The 15,478-nt window shown below is 34.5% G+C and overlaps 2 protein-coding genes across 2 annotated transcripts; one reads left to right on the forward strand and one right to left on the reverse strand.

Annotated features, from left to right (window-relative positions):
* Positions 1-4,203: 4,203 nt before the first annotated feature.
* LOC141680043 (uncharacterized) lies at positions 4,204-4,590 on the reverse strand. Its single transcript, XM_074486374.1, has one exon. It carries the CDS (start codon positions 4,588-4,590, stop codon positions 4,204-4,206), a length of 387 nt encoding a protein of 128 aa, XP_074342475.1.
* A 2,607-nt stretch (positions 4,591-7,197) lies between these two features.
* On the forward strand, positions 7,198-15,271 carry LOC141678117 (protein HIGH CHLOROPHYLL FLUORESCENCE PHENOTYPE 173, chloroplastic). Its single transcript, XM_074484357.1, has 13 exons — positions 7,198-8,066; positions 8,869-9,081; positions 9,843-10,047; positions 10,299-10,374; positions 10,496-10,631; positions 10,730-10,834; positions 11,784-11,864; positions 13,354-13,443; positions 13,521-13,586; positions 14,253-14,309; positions 14,415-14,492; positions 14,570-14,617; positions 14,897-15,271. Exons 1-13 carry the CDS (start codon positions 7,494-7,496, stop codon positions 14,966-14,968), a joined length of 1,800 nt encoding a protein of 599 aa, XP_074340458.1. The 5' UTR covers positions 7,198-7,493; the 3' UTR covers positions 14,969-15,271.
* The last annotated feature ends 207 nt before the right edge of the window (positions 15,272-15,478 follow it).

Consider the following 15,478-nt stretch of genomic DNA (forward strand, 5'->3'; position numbering starts at 1 on the left):
CCGAGTCCCCGGCAGCTGCGCCAAAAACTTGTTAGGCACAAAACACGCGCTAATAATTCACGCAAGTATACGCGTTCACAAGTAGTATAAGATATAAATCAGATTCGTTCCCACAGAGACTCGGAATAATTATGTTCAATTAACACTTACTCACCAATGTATGATTACTTCTCAATGTCAAGATAATAACACTTAGATTTGATTAACTAATTATTAACTACAATTAACTACGAGAATTAAACACTTAATTGACACTTGAATTAACAATATTAAACACACATGAGATCATAACTTCATTACTACTTCATTCAATAGTCATTGTTATTACCCTTATCATGTAACAGTGATGATATTAATCGAACAACACGAAACTAATAAAAGCCTACTTTCGTTGTACTAATACCATTCTACCAAACATCCACAAATAAGATAGAAGTTGAATAGGCATCAATTATGTTGAGACCCTATATATCTACAGAATTTGACAACATAATGATTAAGCATAAGTTATTCCTTATGATTACACAGGGCAAGTAAAACGGTTAGAGTTACCCACTAATCATGCATACACATACAGGAACCTATGCTAGCATGGCAAGTTCTAAACCTCGAGATCCACCGTCGCTTCACAGGAGATTAACAAACTATCTTATATGTTTGCGACGCACATAAGACGAATAAGCGCAACCTATGCTAGATATCATACAATCATCACATATTAAGGTATTAAACAACTAACTAAAGAAATCCATAGTAAATCCGTTATGACCCTATGATCACGATTAGCCCATGACGGAACTCATCGTCACCATGGGTTCATATGAAAACATGATAATAACACACAATATAAACTAATAAAAATACTTATTAAAACCAGAGTACGTCACAAGAGTAATAAGGTTCAAAGTAAAGAAAACTAGCATCCACTGATACAACAGATAAAAGTATCACAAGAAAACATATGCTTCCTCTTCTTCGTTGCGATGTGCTAAAACGGTCTTCTTTCTTCTCTCCTTGCTCCTTGCTTGATACCACACTTTTTGAAACGTCTCTGAGAACTACTTATATAGAAGCCCACAAGAAACAACCGTCTCAGAAGTCCAACAGAATAAGGATATAAAAAAATCAGAATTAATTTTCTCGCCCCTGAGCGGCCGCCCAAGATTCCTGAGCGGGCACCCAAGCTCCTGAGCGGCCGCCCAGCATCCTGAGCGGGCGCCGAGAATCCTTCTGGAAAATTCTGCATTCTGCTCCTGATTTTGCTGCGTTCTGCCCCCAACTTTCCACAACCAATGCCAAGCACTTCCCTAGGCTTATTTCTGATGAATTCTTCCTACATACGCAAGTTATACCCTGAAATGCAAAAACACTAGAAAAACGCATCAAATACACAAAATACCTGATTTCAAGACATCAATTCAAGCCATTATAAGATGTTCTAAGTGGTATAAAATGCCACTTATCACTTACCTTTGCATCCTTGGCAATAGATGAGATATCTTCAGCTGTGTATTCACTTTTCTCCTTTGGTATGGTCTTTGCTGGCTGATCTGCAACTACAACAGAGAGCTTGGTCGGCTTATGCGGTCCTTCATAAATTCTGTCAAGGTATTCTGGATCTGTAGCTTCCAGAAATATAGCCATCTTCACTTTCCATATGGGATACTCAGAAGGTCTCAATATGGGAACCCTGATAGTCTCATATCGACTATGGGTTTGAGTCTTTGGAGTTTCTTCAGTTTTGGCGGGCTTGGTTGGATTTTCTGCTTCTTTAGACATGATTGTTTTGGATCTTTACTGTATGTGTGTTAACAGAGAGGCTCTGATACCACTTGTTAGGTCACACAACACTGTAGAAGGGGGTTGAATACAATCAAATCGATTAAAAGCACAAGTAACAGAAAACAAATGTATTCGATATAATAAATTCTGTTATAATGGAACTGTTCTCTCTCAGTGATGAACAAAAATCACGAGAGCTGCTAGGTTACAATATATGATCTTCTCGATGATTGTAACTCTTATAGAGTAAACCTATGTCTGTGTTTATATAGACACACAGTTACAAGATAACTTCTAATTGATATGGAATATAATTTTGTCTCCTAAAATATATCAACCAAATATCTTATATAATTCTTCTAGTCCTCTAACTCTTTCCATGCATATCTTCTTCTTGTATTAGTCTCGATCTTCTTTCCTGTGAATCAGCTTCCTTCCTTAACTGTTAGTCCTCCAGTACTTAAGTTCTGATATCCATCTTCTGATATTATCTTCTGATAATCTAAGTCCTGATATCCTTAAGTCCTGACTTCCAGTAAGTCCAGATTCCAGTAAGTACTGATATATCATGTTAGTTAAGATCTGAAAACTAAACATGAAACATATTAGACATGACATCTCAAATATATCCAACATACCAATATCTTCTTGTCCCCCGTCTTTAGGTTAACTTCAGCTAGCTTTTCGGGTCCTCTCACAACAGCCACGGGCACCTCATTTCCATGATGTTGTACAGTTGGTTTAAGACAAGTCTTATAGCATTCTCGGGCCATATCCTGATCTCCGCGTATTTCTTGTAATCCCCATGGCGTCGAGAATTTAAGGACTTGATGGTATGTCGACGGCACAGCTTTTAAGTTGTGGATCCATGGTCTACCCATAATTATGTTGTATATAGAATCAACATCTATTATGCAAAATTTCTCCAATAAGTTAACACCTTGTGCATAAGTAGGTAGTGTAATTTCTCCCATTGTACATTTGGTTTCCCCACTGAACCCGACTAATGTCATAGATTTCTTAATCATGTCGCTTTCAGCCAATCCCATCTGTTTTAGTGTGCTTAACATCATGATATTAGCTAGGGCTGAGCATTCGGTCGGTTCGGTCCAAAACCGGACCGAACCGAATATACCGAAAAACCGAATTACCATTTTTTCTTGGACCGAACCGAACCGAAATTGTAATATGGACCGGGCCGAACCGAACCAAAATAATTCGGTTCGGTCCGGTTTTGGACCGAACGGGCCGAATTTTTTTTAAAAATAAAATTTTATTGAAATTTTAAACCAAAAATTATAAAATCTAAAATATAATTAAAGTAAGGTGATTTATAGACTACTAAGAGTGTATAAATATAATTACAAATTAAAAATTATGATTACAATTATTAAGATATATATAAAATATATATAATATAAAATTATAGTATTTATAATTTGGTCTATTCGGTCTATTTGGTCCGGACCAAAATATTTTTTAAAAGAACCGGACCGAACCAAATTTTATTTCGGTCTATTCGGTCTGGACCGAATAGACCGAATTTCTGAAAAATCAGGACCGAACCGAATTAGCACGGTTCGGTTCGGTTTTTCGGTTTCGGTTCAGTTTTGCTCACTCCTAATATTAGCTGCACTCCCATTATCGACCAATATCCTTTTGATTAGACAATTCCCTACGGGAAGTGAGATGATAAGACCATCCTGTTATGGTTCATAAACATTCTTTTTGTCCGACTCGTCGAACATCAGTGCTGGTAATCTGACACTATTATCCTCCATCTGATTTACTCGAACGTTAGTTTCTCTTGCCACTCGTTTGTCTTGTGAATATGTAGAACCACACACTTCAGAGCCACTTGCAATGAAGTTGATTATCTTGCGATATGGTGGTGGTGGTGGTCTTACTGGTGTCATGTCTTCCCTGTTGGGCGATTTGTTCCTCCTTACATGAGCCGCCTTCTTGGATGTCATGAATTCGGTCAGATACCCTTTTTTTGACTAAGAACTGTAACTCCTTTCGTAGAGCTACGCAATCATAAGCCTTGTGTCCATAGTCACCATGGTAATCGCACCACAATTTCGAATCTAAATTCGTCTTTGGTTTATTACTCTTTGTTGGCCATTTCACCACATCCCCTAATTTTGTGAATTTTTTTATCATAGCTGACGGTGTGATCGAAAAACCATAACTCTCGTATGTTGGTGGCAGATTAGGATCTTTTCTCCAAACTGAGTAATCCTCCTTTTTCCATTCATTGCGTTCACGTGTTGTGTGGACATATGCCTCATATCGAGGTGGTCTTATATAAGGCTTGTACTCCCTAGATCTTGGCATCATTATTTTCCTTGAAGGTTTGTAGTACTTCTCGTCATCCTCCCTCATGTCTTCCTCCAATCTGATTTGGCCCATAGCTTTGGCTTATACGTCATCCATTGTTTTGCACGGATATTTCGTCAATTCTTCGTATAAAGGGAATTCTCCTTCAAGTCCCCTCCTGAAGGCTTCAATTGCCATTGGTACATCGCAATTCGTGATAGTTACTTTTTCTATGTTGAACCTTGTCAAGTAGTCATGCAATGGCTCTCTGTGACGTTGAATCACTTTGTACAGATCGCATATAGTTTTTTCGATTACCCTGCTACTAGAAAATTGCATGTTAAACGTATCATCCAAGTTTGCGAATGTATTGATGCTCATGTGTGGTAAGTTCACGAACCACTGCAGCGCTGGCCCTGATAACGTCGATCCAAAATGCTTGCACATATAAGCTTCTTTTAGATCACGAGTAATAGGTACTATAAACATTCGTTATTTGTATTGAGCAATATGCTCTAGTGGGTCACTAATTCCATCGTATGGCCTCATTTGTGGTACTGTGAAGCGCTTCGGGATTTCCACCAATGCAATGTTGTCATGAAAGGGTGAATCAGCGTAGCTTGTGGGAGTCACCTTCTCCAATGGTTTTAGAACCCTAGGGATTCTTTCTATCAGATCCCTCACTTCTTGTAGTTCTCTTTTGAATTCTTTTGTGACAGAGCTCCGTGATTTCGTGTTCTTATGACGTGATCTCCTTTTGTCTGAGTTTCCTCCTCTATCTTCATGTCCATCGTAACGTTGTTCCTCACGTTGCCTTTCTGCGTCATCATCATTGTTTGGTATGTCTTCGATGTCCTCTATTTCAAAAAAGTTGTCATCACCTCTCACGGGCTCTTCTTGTTGGTCCTGATCTTCCGCATCGTCTATGTCCAAACGCCTGATCACACTTGGAATTGTCTTCTTTGTAACCATCTTGGTTTTGGATTTAGCCATGGTCGATTCTTTCTTCAATATCTCATTTTCTGAACGTACTTTATCCATTTCTTCTTGTAGTTTTCTCATTGCCACTGCCATCTTTTTGTTTCCTTCATCTTCGTCTCCTTGATCCGTAACCCGACCTTCTATGTTGTCGCATGTCATCGTAATGTTCTAATCTATTCTTTAGCAAGTTTCCCACAGACGGCGCCAATTATTTCTACCATATTTTTTAGGTTAATGCTAAGATTATTGGATTATGCTAAGAAAATATAAAGAACGTAATAAGATAAAAAGACAAAGACTTGGTGATGCGGAAAACCCGAGAACAGGAAAAAACCGCGGGTGGGATTGGTTACCCAACCTAATGAAAATTTCACTAGTATTTGCGATATGATTACAAGAAATCTAAGAATGATTAAGTACAAGAACTCGATGACATTATCCTCATTCTCATCTTTCGTCTTCTCTTTTTGATTATATTCGGAGGTGTTTGTGTTTGATTCATTTATGGCTTCTTGTGTGTGTGTGTCTTTTTTGTTGCCTTCATTATGCCTGCTCGAATGTATATATATCCCCCACCTTATTGTTGCTCTTTCTTCTCCAATTCAAATCGAAGCCTTATCCCTTATTTTTCTCTAACTTCTCACCCTTCTCTCTTGACTCAAGACGTGGTAGAATTCTTCCTTATTTAGATCAACTATTTTCCTTAATATTTGTTGTTGTATTGGACTTTGTCTTCATGTTTTCTTAATACATTCTCATCTGTCGTCGCCTATGATGCTCGTGTTGCCTCTCGTCAGTCGCCTCCACTTTGCTTATCGTCTGTCGCCTTCACTTCTCGTCAGTCGCCTAGTTTTATCATGTCTAAAAGTTCTTGGTACAACAGTATGATTGGAGTTAATTGACAAATGAAAAGAGAAATAGTTGAACTAATTACTTTGTTGATATTTGTTTAGCAAAAAATATCCTCACATTTCCCTTTTTTCAGTGTTAGGTTAATCAATATCCTTCCAAACTCATTCGTTAGTCCCCTTAAGTATTTGGTTTCCTTTTCCGACTTTTATTTTTTCATTTTAATTATAATTAAAATTTTGGATTATAAACAAAGATTGATAAGTAAATTATTTTAAAAATTAAAAATAATTTATTATTTAGTTTTTAAAAAATCAAATATATTTTTTATATAATTTATATGTTAATTTATTATAGAATTAATGATGTTATTAAATAATTATATTAGTTTATTATAAGCAAAAATCTTATATTTTGTAATATGAATATATTTGACTCTTAAGATTGCATAATACGAAAAAAATCAAATTTAAATATAATCATTTTACTTTTCACAATTCAAAATCATTCCTTTCATTTCTGCTCATTTTCATTTTCGATTTCGTCCATTTTCCCGTCAAGAATCAAACGACTCATATATTCCGAGTATTATTTATAATTCTTTTAAATATCTTACAAAAAAAACTATTTAAATATCTAATATAAATTAATGATACATTTTTTTAAATCTTATCACTTAATGTTAATAATGATGCACAGTGAGCAGACACAATAATTATTTGAAAATCATATTACATAAACTTTATACTCCTAAATACATATTCACGTAATGTAGGTAAGTATAAAAAGTTGTTTTTAATGTAAATATATGAGAGATATTATTTTAATTATAAAATTTATTTAAAAAATTACAACTGTGCCATTAAAATTACACTATGACCTGAGATAACATTTTTTCATTACATATTTGACACTATTCTAACAAAACATAAATTGATATTATTCAGTACAACAACCTTTCAGTAATTAATCAGATAATCGGTGATTAATGGGATTAATAAATCGGAACATTAATTGGAAACAATTTAATTTAAAAAGTAATAATAATACTGTACGTCTCTATTTAAATTTTACAATCTTGTATAATATTCACATAAATAATACTATCATATTGTATAACTAGTTAGTTTAAAAATAACGAGAAAGGACTCGGAGGCGATGCATGATCCATCATGAGTTCATGACTTGGTCGCAAACAAACGAAAATATAAAGCAAGTAGAAGTAGATATAAGGATATATCTAATTCTACGTGGCACATTGGTTATGACACACTCTTCTTCATCTTCAAACCTTGGGTTGTACTTCTCCCATTCATTATCATGTGGTTGTAGTTTAAAGTTCCTCACCTAATTTTTATAATTCCTGAATAATCCATTTCATTCTTTGTTTTTCTCAACTTCAATCCGAAGATCATCACCTGGGTACCAATAGTTATCCACATTTTCATCTTCAAAATCATAAGATCATATTTTTACTTAAATTTAGCCTCTCTCTTCTTCTTTTTTTTTCGAAAAAGAAAAACTTAACTTTAGATGAAATTTAGCTGCAAAATCTTAACTTGATGACTTCTGCAACTCCTTCTCTTACACCAACTACCACAGCTGCAGGTTTTAACAAACCCATAGTTCAAAAATGGAGTTTAAGTAATGGAGGTGTTCTTTTTTATAAAAGAAGTTTAACTTTTACTAGGCCTTGTGCTACTTCTTCTTCTTCTTCTTCTTCATCATCTTCTTCTACCTCCGCAACCACCAAGAAAAAGCAGAAGAACAAGAAGAAGGGTAATGATGATGATGAAGATGAAGAAGAGAGTGAAAAAGAAAAAGATCAAGTTGTGAAATCTAGCGATGATGATTCATTGTCAATGATGAAGAGGTTGGATGATGTGAATCCAGTTGGGTTAGGGAGGAAATCTAGACAAATATTTGATGAGGTTTGGAGAAAATTCTCGGGGTTAGGACAAATTTCAAGGACTATAAGGACTGATGATGATGCTATTCTTATAAGGGAAGGTGGTCCAATGTGTGAATTTGCTATTCCTGGTGCACAAAATACTACTGTTCTTGTTGTCGGTGCTACTAGTCGTGTTGGTCGGGTTGTTGTGAGGAAGCTTATGCTTAGGGGATACAGTGTCAAGGTTTAAATTGCTTTGTTTTTACTATTCAATCTATCTTTCGTTTAAGTAGATTATGTAGTACTTGTTTGTCTGTCCTGAATTTAATTATATATTGTCTTAGATGTTTTTGGTACTTCAACATGAAAATGATTGGGAAATTTGACCTCTTGGAATAGTCGAAGTAGCAGTATATGTAAGTTGTAATACTTTATGCTATAAAAAGGGCATGTCTCTTGATTAAGGAAAGTACATTGTCAGCCATAATGTCTAATTGAGGTGTGACCTTGTTGAAACTTGTTTGCTGTGGAGTTTTTTGTTTTTGATGCGTATACCCTTATTGTAAATCCTGATTACTACAAGTGTCTATCAGTTCCTTCCATTGTTTTTGTCAAAGTATATGATCAGAATTAACATCTTCATTCATAGGCATGTCATGAGGTGCTTTCTATTCAGATGCATTGTTATATTGTTTCTATTCAGATGCATTGTTCTTCCTATTTAGATACATTGTTCATAATAAGAGAAAACAAACCCTTCTGTTAATCTTATTTACATTACCTGTAACTATTTTCTGTAGACAAATATCACTTTACGGGTATAGTAGTCATGCCCTCAATTTGAAAATTGTATCAGAAGTGTAATAATGTGATTCGAGAATTATACCTTACAGCGTCAGTTTTCTACTTTATTTGACATATTCTAACGTGAAGCAGACTTTTTTTTTCTTAAATATTATACGTAATTAAAAAAATTTCTAGAATTTACCTCTTAATTAGCTTTCAAAGATAACATAACCTAATTTTGTTTCACTGCTATCCTTCAGGCTTTAGTCAGGAAAGCAAGCCAAGAAGTAGTAGACATGCTACCAACCTCTGTGGAGATTGTGATTGGGGATGTTGGTGATTCAGTCACTCTCAGGGCTGCCGTCGAGAATTGCAGCAAAATTATATATTGTGCCACAGCTCGTTCCTCAATCACCGGGGATCTTAATAGAGTTGATTACCAGGGTGTTTACAACCTCAGCAAAGCGTTCCAGGTTTTATCTGATATCCAATCTCAATTATATTATTTGTAACAAGATTAACACTTGGATTCAAGAGCTATAGTGAAAAAATAAGGAAATAGTTGTAATAATATAAAAAACATTATTTTTCTGACACATATAACAAATGAACCCCCCCCCCCAATTCCTTTAATGTCAAACCTATGACCTCGTTCTTTTAATATTCCTTGAATGTAAATTTGTTCAGTTCATGCTGCATTTGAATACCTCGTCAAGAAATTGTTATTCGTCCAATCACTAGGAGTCAATATTAATTACCAATCTCTTGTGGTACACCACATTTGGGTCAGTGTTCAGTATAGAGAATATATCTGCCATTTCTTGAAATCTATTTATTGATTCAAATAAATTTCACAATTCACAGTCACGGTGTAACGGTTTCCTTCCCTTTTTGTCAAGTATGAAATGAATTAAAATAAGAAATGGATTTTCATGTTGGTTTGAAAAAATATTGGAGACATAAGAGAAGATGTTACTGCTCTATTAGCACCGGCCATCGGCTTACCTAGTCAGCTTGTCGCATATTTTAAGCGGACAAACTTCAATGTTTGGCCAACTTTTAGGACATGCACCAGATGTACATATTCTATGTTCTACTTTTTCAGATTACTAATATGCCTCAGGTGGTCAATGCAAACACAAACTTCAGACCATACATGTTTGTACAATTGCAACCTGAACTTACTAAATATATGAAGTAACATCTGAACCCAATTTGTTCTGCGGCTTTATAGGACTACAACAATAAACTAGCACAATTACGAGCAGGAAAGAGTAGCAAAAGTAAGCTTTTACTAGCAAAGTTCAAGTCCGAAGATTCAGTGAGCGGGTGGACTGTCAGTAAAGGAACCTATTTTCAGGATGTAGTTGCCACAAAGTACGATGGAGGAATGGATGCTAAATTTGAGTTCACTGAGAGTGGAGAGGCAACTTTTTCAGGTAGAAGTGTTAGAATTAGCAAAAATGAACAATGTTACCAGTTTGTGTATGCATAATATGCTCCGGAAGGAAACCTTTGAGCATTTTGTTCCTTCTTATTATCTTTGGGCAGGATAAAATTAAATAAAATAGAAAAGAGGACTAAATAATATAGTTATATTCCGAGGACAAAAAGATAACTTAAACCAATTTAGTTTAATTATGCTTTGATGTCCTTCACGTTCCTTGAAGTTGATTTCTTCCAACATTAGGCTATGTTTTCACTAGAGGCGGGTATGTCCAACTGTCAAAAAGGCTTTCGCTTCCACTTGGTTCCACTCTTGACAGGTAGGCCATTCCTAAATAATAATACGTCCTTTTCCATTGCTGATGCTTTTCATTTATCGTTACATGTCTTTATCAAATTTAAGTACATTAATTTAATTATTGTTAAAAATTTCTTGTTTAGGTATGAAGGCCTGGTACTATCTGTTGGTGGTAATGGAAGACCATATGTTATAATTCTTGAATCCGGACCTTCAGCAGATACAACACAAAGCAAACTATACTTTACGAGAATTAGCACAAAAGCAGGATTCTGCAGGGTAAGTTTTCTCATTATACGTTTAAAAGAACCCGGTAAATAAATATTTGGAACAAAATTAATTGCATGTGTCATCTCACTTGCTATTTTGATTTGCAGGTAAGAGTACCATTTTCAGCCTTTCGACCAGTGATACCAGAAGATCCACCACTGGACCCATTTCTTGTACATACCTTCACAATTCGGTTTGAACCAAGAAGACAGGTATCTTTTATGAAGTTTCAGACATCTGTGTACTCTCAATGGGCCTTTTTCTTCACTTATAATATTTTCGCTCCTTGTTAATCCATGTTGTTGCATCTTAGTTTCGTATCTGTTATTTGACACCTTGGTACAGTACTTGGTAAAAATTTTGTATCAAAACATCATTATATCAGATGAGATGATTGTATATTGATAAAATATTATACTTGCTATGGTGTAAGTTTTAAATAGTACAGTAAACCATAAAACGGAAAGAGTGATTTATAGCAACTAAGCTATTCAGGTGCATAATATTGTTCTACTTAACAGTATGATGTAATAATAAGACAAGGAAGAAGGCTCGGCCCAAAGATTTTCTCCCTAAAGCCCTTCCTCAGTCATTAACTAAAATTTGTCATACAAATATAAGATTCTGGAATAGGACGGGTTTGTGAAAATGTCTGCTAAGTTACTTATTTTTTTGCTAAAAAAGTTACTTGTTTCGATATAACTTGCGTGTGTTTTCAATATACAAGCAAGTTACTTTAGAACAGTAATTGTAAGACAATTGAATTAAATCAGTAGCGGTGTTGAAGAGGGATCTTTTCACTATGTTTATATTAAATACTATCCCGTTCTAGGCAAGTGTTATTGCTTGGTATAAAAAAACCAGCATTACCAACTAAATGCTAGATAGAGCTGCTTTCACATCTGACATATCATTCAAGTAATTATCCCTAGTCTCATTTGTCTACTGCTGTCTTAACTCTTAATTATATGTTAAAGTGTTGGAAATGCAGAAATATGTTTTTTAAATTTCAAGTCTTTGATCAAACGGAGTTTCTTAACTCTTAATTATATGTTTAAGTGTTGGAAATGCAGAATAATTTTTTGTTGGATTTCCAAGTCTTCAATTAAATGGATTTCCTATTAAAAAAAGCTCTGATTGTTCCATGTGTGTATTCCGCAGAGAGTTACTGATGGAACCATGGGAGGAAATCAGGACTTAAGAAGCTTTCAACTAATATTGGAATATATAAAAGCACTGCCAGTAAGTTGTTTAATTATGATTGTTTCTATTGTATGATTGTATCGATTTTACAATCTGTGTTGTCGATTCTTAGTTTGTGCCTGCAATATGCATTTGTGCAGCTCAGGAATATATGTGCTGTGGAGATTACCTTCTTTTCTACGAAGGACCAATTATACTGAGGGGTTCTTATTGGGGATGGGTAGGATGTTTTGTAGTAGTACTGTATACTCATACCTAGAAGACGTCACTGATACTCCTAAATTTTACTCACGGCGCTATTATCGATTCTATATCCTATAATTATTGACTATATCCTATAATTATATTTTTAACTCCATCTTGAACCCTGATTTTCCCTCGTAAATCACTTTCTTATCTTTCCCCCTTTTTTTGGCGGCGTCCATATTTGTAGGAGATGAGGTGAACAACAGTGAGTGAAACTTAAAGAGAAACTTTTTGTTGAAAGTCTTAGTGATACATGTAATCCATTGATATTTTCTTAGATACCTCTTATCTATTTCAAGTATATTTTGCATGACAAAACTTTTTGAATAGTAATTATGTCATTGAAATATATTTGAGAAGTCTTTGGAGATCATATATTTTAGGTTGAGTTTTTATCTGCAAACTGTATTTACTCGGTCTTCTCATCTTTCCAATTTTTTTACAATGTAAAACAAGTCATATAAGTCAATTTGCATTGGGCTCAATGAAATAGAGAAACCTATATAAAAAAGTGTCAGGATCTCTTTCTCTTCACTCTCAAGAATTTGTACTTCCTTAAAAACTGGTTCCAAATATCTGTGTTTTTCTACCTAAATTAGAATTTATATTTATCTACTTATACTTTTTTGGTTATCATTTTTCATATTTATTTAGTAAAGATTACAATTTTCATGACACTGGTTAGATGCTGCCTAAAAGCCATGCACATAGTTTAGTTGGCAAAAAACTGAGCATTAAAGAGTTAGCACATAAATATTACAGGTAAATAATATATTTATACTGTTGTAATAGGTATCTACCGCTTCTAGTTGTCCTTAATATGTAAATGTGAACAGAAAACTTAACATACCTTAACACAATATTAGTGGAGTTTTTCTCTACTCCATATTCTTGAAATATATTGAATAAGCATCAACAATATTAGTCTCTTGCAGAGGTTATTGAATGAATTTGTATAGTCTTGTTACTAAAGGTGCAATGAAGAGTTCAGTTGGAAGTAGCCCTGCTAAATGATATTCACCGAATGACTTGTAAAGAATCAAGCATATATCACTTTCATATGCTAATTAACACTGCAAAGCTGCCTATCTTTCTTGATACCCAAAGCTGTATTTGATAGAGACCAGAATCTGTAATAAGTGACCAGTTCAGTTTATGTTCATACCATTAGATTGACGACAACCTAGAAAATTTTGGTAATATGAGTTAGTTCATGCCTTAAATTTGTAACTACGTACCTTATTGCGTGCATGATAAGATTGGGTTAATCAAATGTTTGCAGACTGGACAAGAAACAGATTTTATCTTAGTATCGTGTACAGGATCTGGGATAGAACCTAACAGGAGGGAGCAGGTCATAAAAGCCAAAAAGGTTTGTCATTCTCCATTATTATACTTTCTTGAAGACTATATGTCTCCAGGATACTAATACTCTTCAATTCCATGAAGGCTGGGGAAGATTCATTGAGAAGATCAGGCCTAGGGTACACAATTATCCGCCCTGGTCCATTAATGGTATATTTTTATAAAGCTAATTTCATATGTATTCTGTATGTATACTTGATAGTATTGAGCAATTAGAATGTATTTTAATAGTTATTTTTTAGTGCTATGATCCTTATGTTTGAGAATAAATCTGTTTTAGTATTTGCTGCTAACTAAGTTGGCTTAGTAATCATGGACATTTTCATTATATATTCTTGTTATTTTACCATCAGGTTCGGGAGTTTTGATAGCAAAGCCAATGAAGATTATACTACTTTACTATAATGAATTATCTTTATTTTTCATTTTTACCGTAATTTACTTTGTAACGCAAGGACAAAAGTGATAAAATTACTCCAAGCCATCTTCTTTGCAGCTAGAGTTTATGCAAAGCTAAGATTATATTCTATAGCTAGTATAGCTTCTCAAATGTTGATAATATTCCACCATACTACATAAAAGAGCAGACGTACATTTTTGGACTTTTCATAACCATAATCTCAATTTTATCACTTCCCTAGAGTTGATCTAATGATACAATACAGGTCAGGTCCTTTGTTATTATCAAGAAAATTGAATGATGTCACATTCCCATATAGCCTGTAAAAGTTATAGGGTTTAAGAGTTTTCAGTTGTAAACATTGTAAATGAATCAAGAAGCCCGCAAGTGTAATATATATGTTTATTTTGGTCCAGGAAGAACCTGGGGGACAACGTGCTCTTGTTTTTGACCAAGGAAACAGAATATCTCAGGTCAGATTTGTTAAAATTGGTACACAATGAGTTCTTCAGTCTTGTTAAAGAAAATGAGATGATATTGATCTGATATGCAAGTTGATTATTTATTGAAAAATGCAGGGAATCAGCTGTGCTGATGTGGCAGATATCTGTGTGAAGGCACTGCATGATTCAACTGCTAGAAACAAGAGCTTTGATGTGGGTGCTTTTCTGTATATATTCTTTCAGCACTGAAATTAACCTGTGAAACTAAGTATGATTATAATTTTCTGAAGGTGTGTTATGAATATGTGGCTGAGCAAGGGAAGGAGCTGTATGAGCTGGTAATAAGAATTTATTTAGAAAGTCTGTATATTCTTAAATCACCTTAGGTTAGCTTTAATCTAGCCTTCCATTCTCCATTCTTCTTTTCTCCTTGTTTTTTTTGCAGTTATGCCTTCACAAACAGTTCAGTTTTTCTTCTCAGATTATGTGAATAGAAATTGTTTCTGTAGTACCTTATAAAAATGTTAATTTTGTTATTGTTTATATGTCAATTCGACTATCAGACATTTGCAATAGCCAGTGACTAGATTGCATAACCATCTTCTATTTTCTAACAGGTTGCACATTTACCAGACAAAGCAAATAACTACCTAACACCAGCCCTCTCAGTTTTGGAGAAGAACACTTGACCTCACTTCATACTGATGATTCGATAGACGCAAGTATATGTTCTTTTCGAGTACATACACATGTATAAATGAGTCTGTGATTTATTGTATCCACGGGAAGGTGGTGAATGTGTAGATATATAATAGAAGCCTGTCTTTAGGATCTTGAGCATTGATAGAGAAAGATAAGATACGACGACAAATTTTATATTAAGTTATTGTACGTTAGCTTCATGAATTGTGATGGAGGGGCCGTGAGAAGATAGGTACATGAGTGTTGTATAGATTTCAAAAGGGTATTGATATATGTGGACTTTCAGTTTATATACTTGCACACACCTTAACCTGTACATTGATCTACAAATATCATTTGAAGTTGCTTCTTGTTAGAATATAATATAAGATCCGGCGCGTTAGTCTGACATCTTAATATATTTTAGATGAGTTGATTTATAAATGATACTAGAGCTCAAGCGGGATATTTAAGCGTATCATACCAAGCACAAAAATTTCATGTGCATCCAGGACCGT

The sequence above is a fragment of the Apium graveolens genome, chromosome 8 (assembly GCF_009905375.1).
Source record: "Apium graveolens cultivar Ventura chromosome 8, ASM990537v1, whole genome shotgun sequence".
Classification (NCBI taxonomy): domain Eukaryota; kingdom Viridiplantae; phylum Streptophyta; class Magnoliopsida; order Apiales; family Apiaceae; genus Apium; species Apium graveolens.

Bases quoted from the DNA above. Each gene is read 5' to 3' on its own strand.
- LOC141680043 (XM_074486374.1), bottom strand. From the start codon at position 4,590: ATGTTTATAGTACCTATTACTCGTGATCTAAAAGAAGCTTATATGTGC.
- LOC141678117 (XM_074484357.1), top strand. From the start codon at position 7,494: ATGACTTCTGCAACTCCTTCTCTTACACCAACTACCACAGCTGCAGGT. The intron at 14,310-14,414 runs GTCAGATTTGTT...TGAAAAATGCAG, and splicing joins AAGGAAACAGAATATCTCAG to GGAATCAGCTGTGCTGATGT. The intron at 14,618-14,896 runs GTAATAAGAATT...ATTTTCTAACAG, and splicing joins GGAAGGAGCTGTATGAGCTG to GTTGCACATTTACCAGACAA.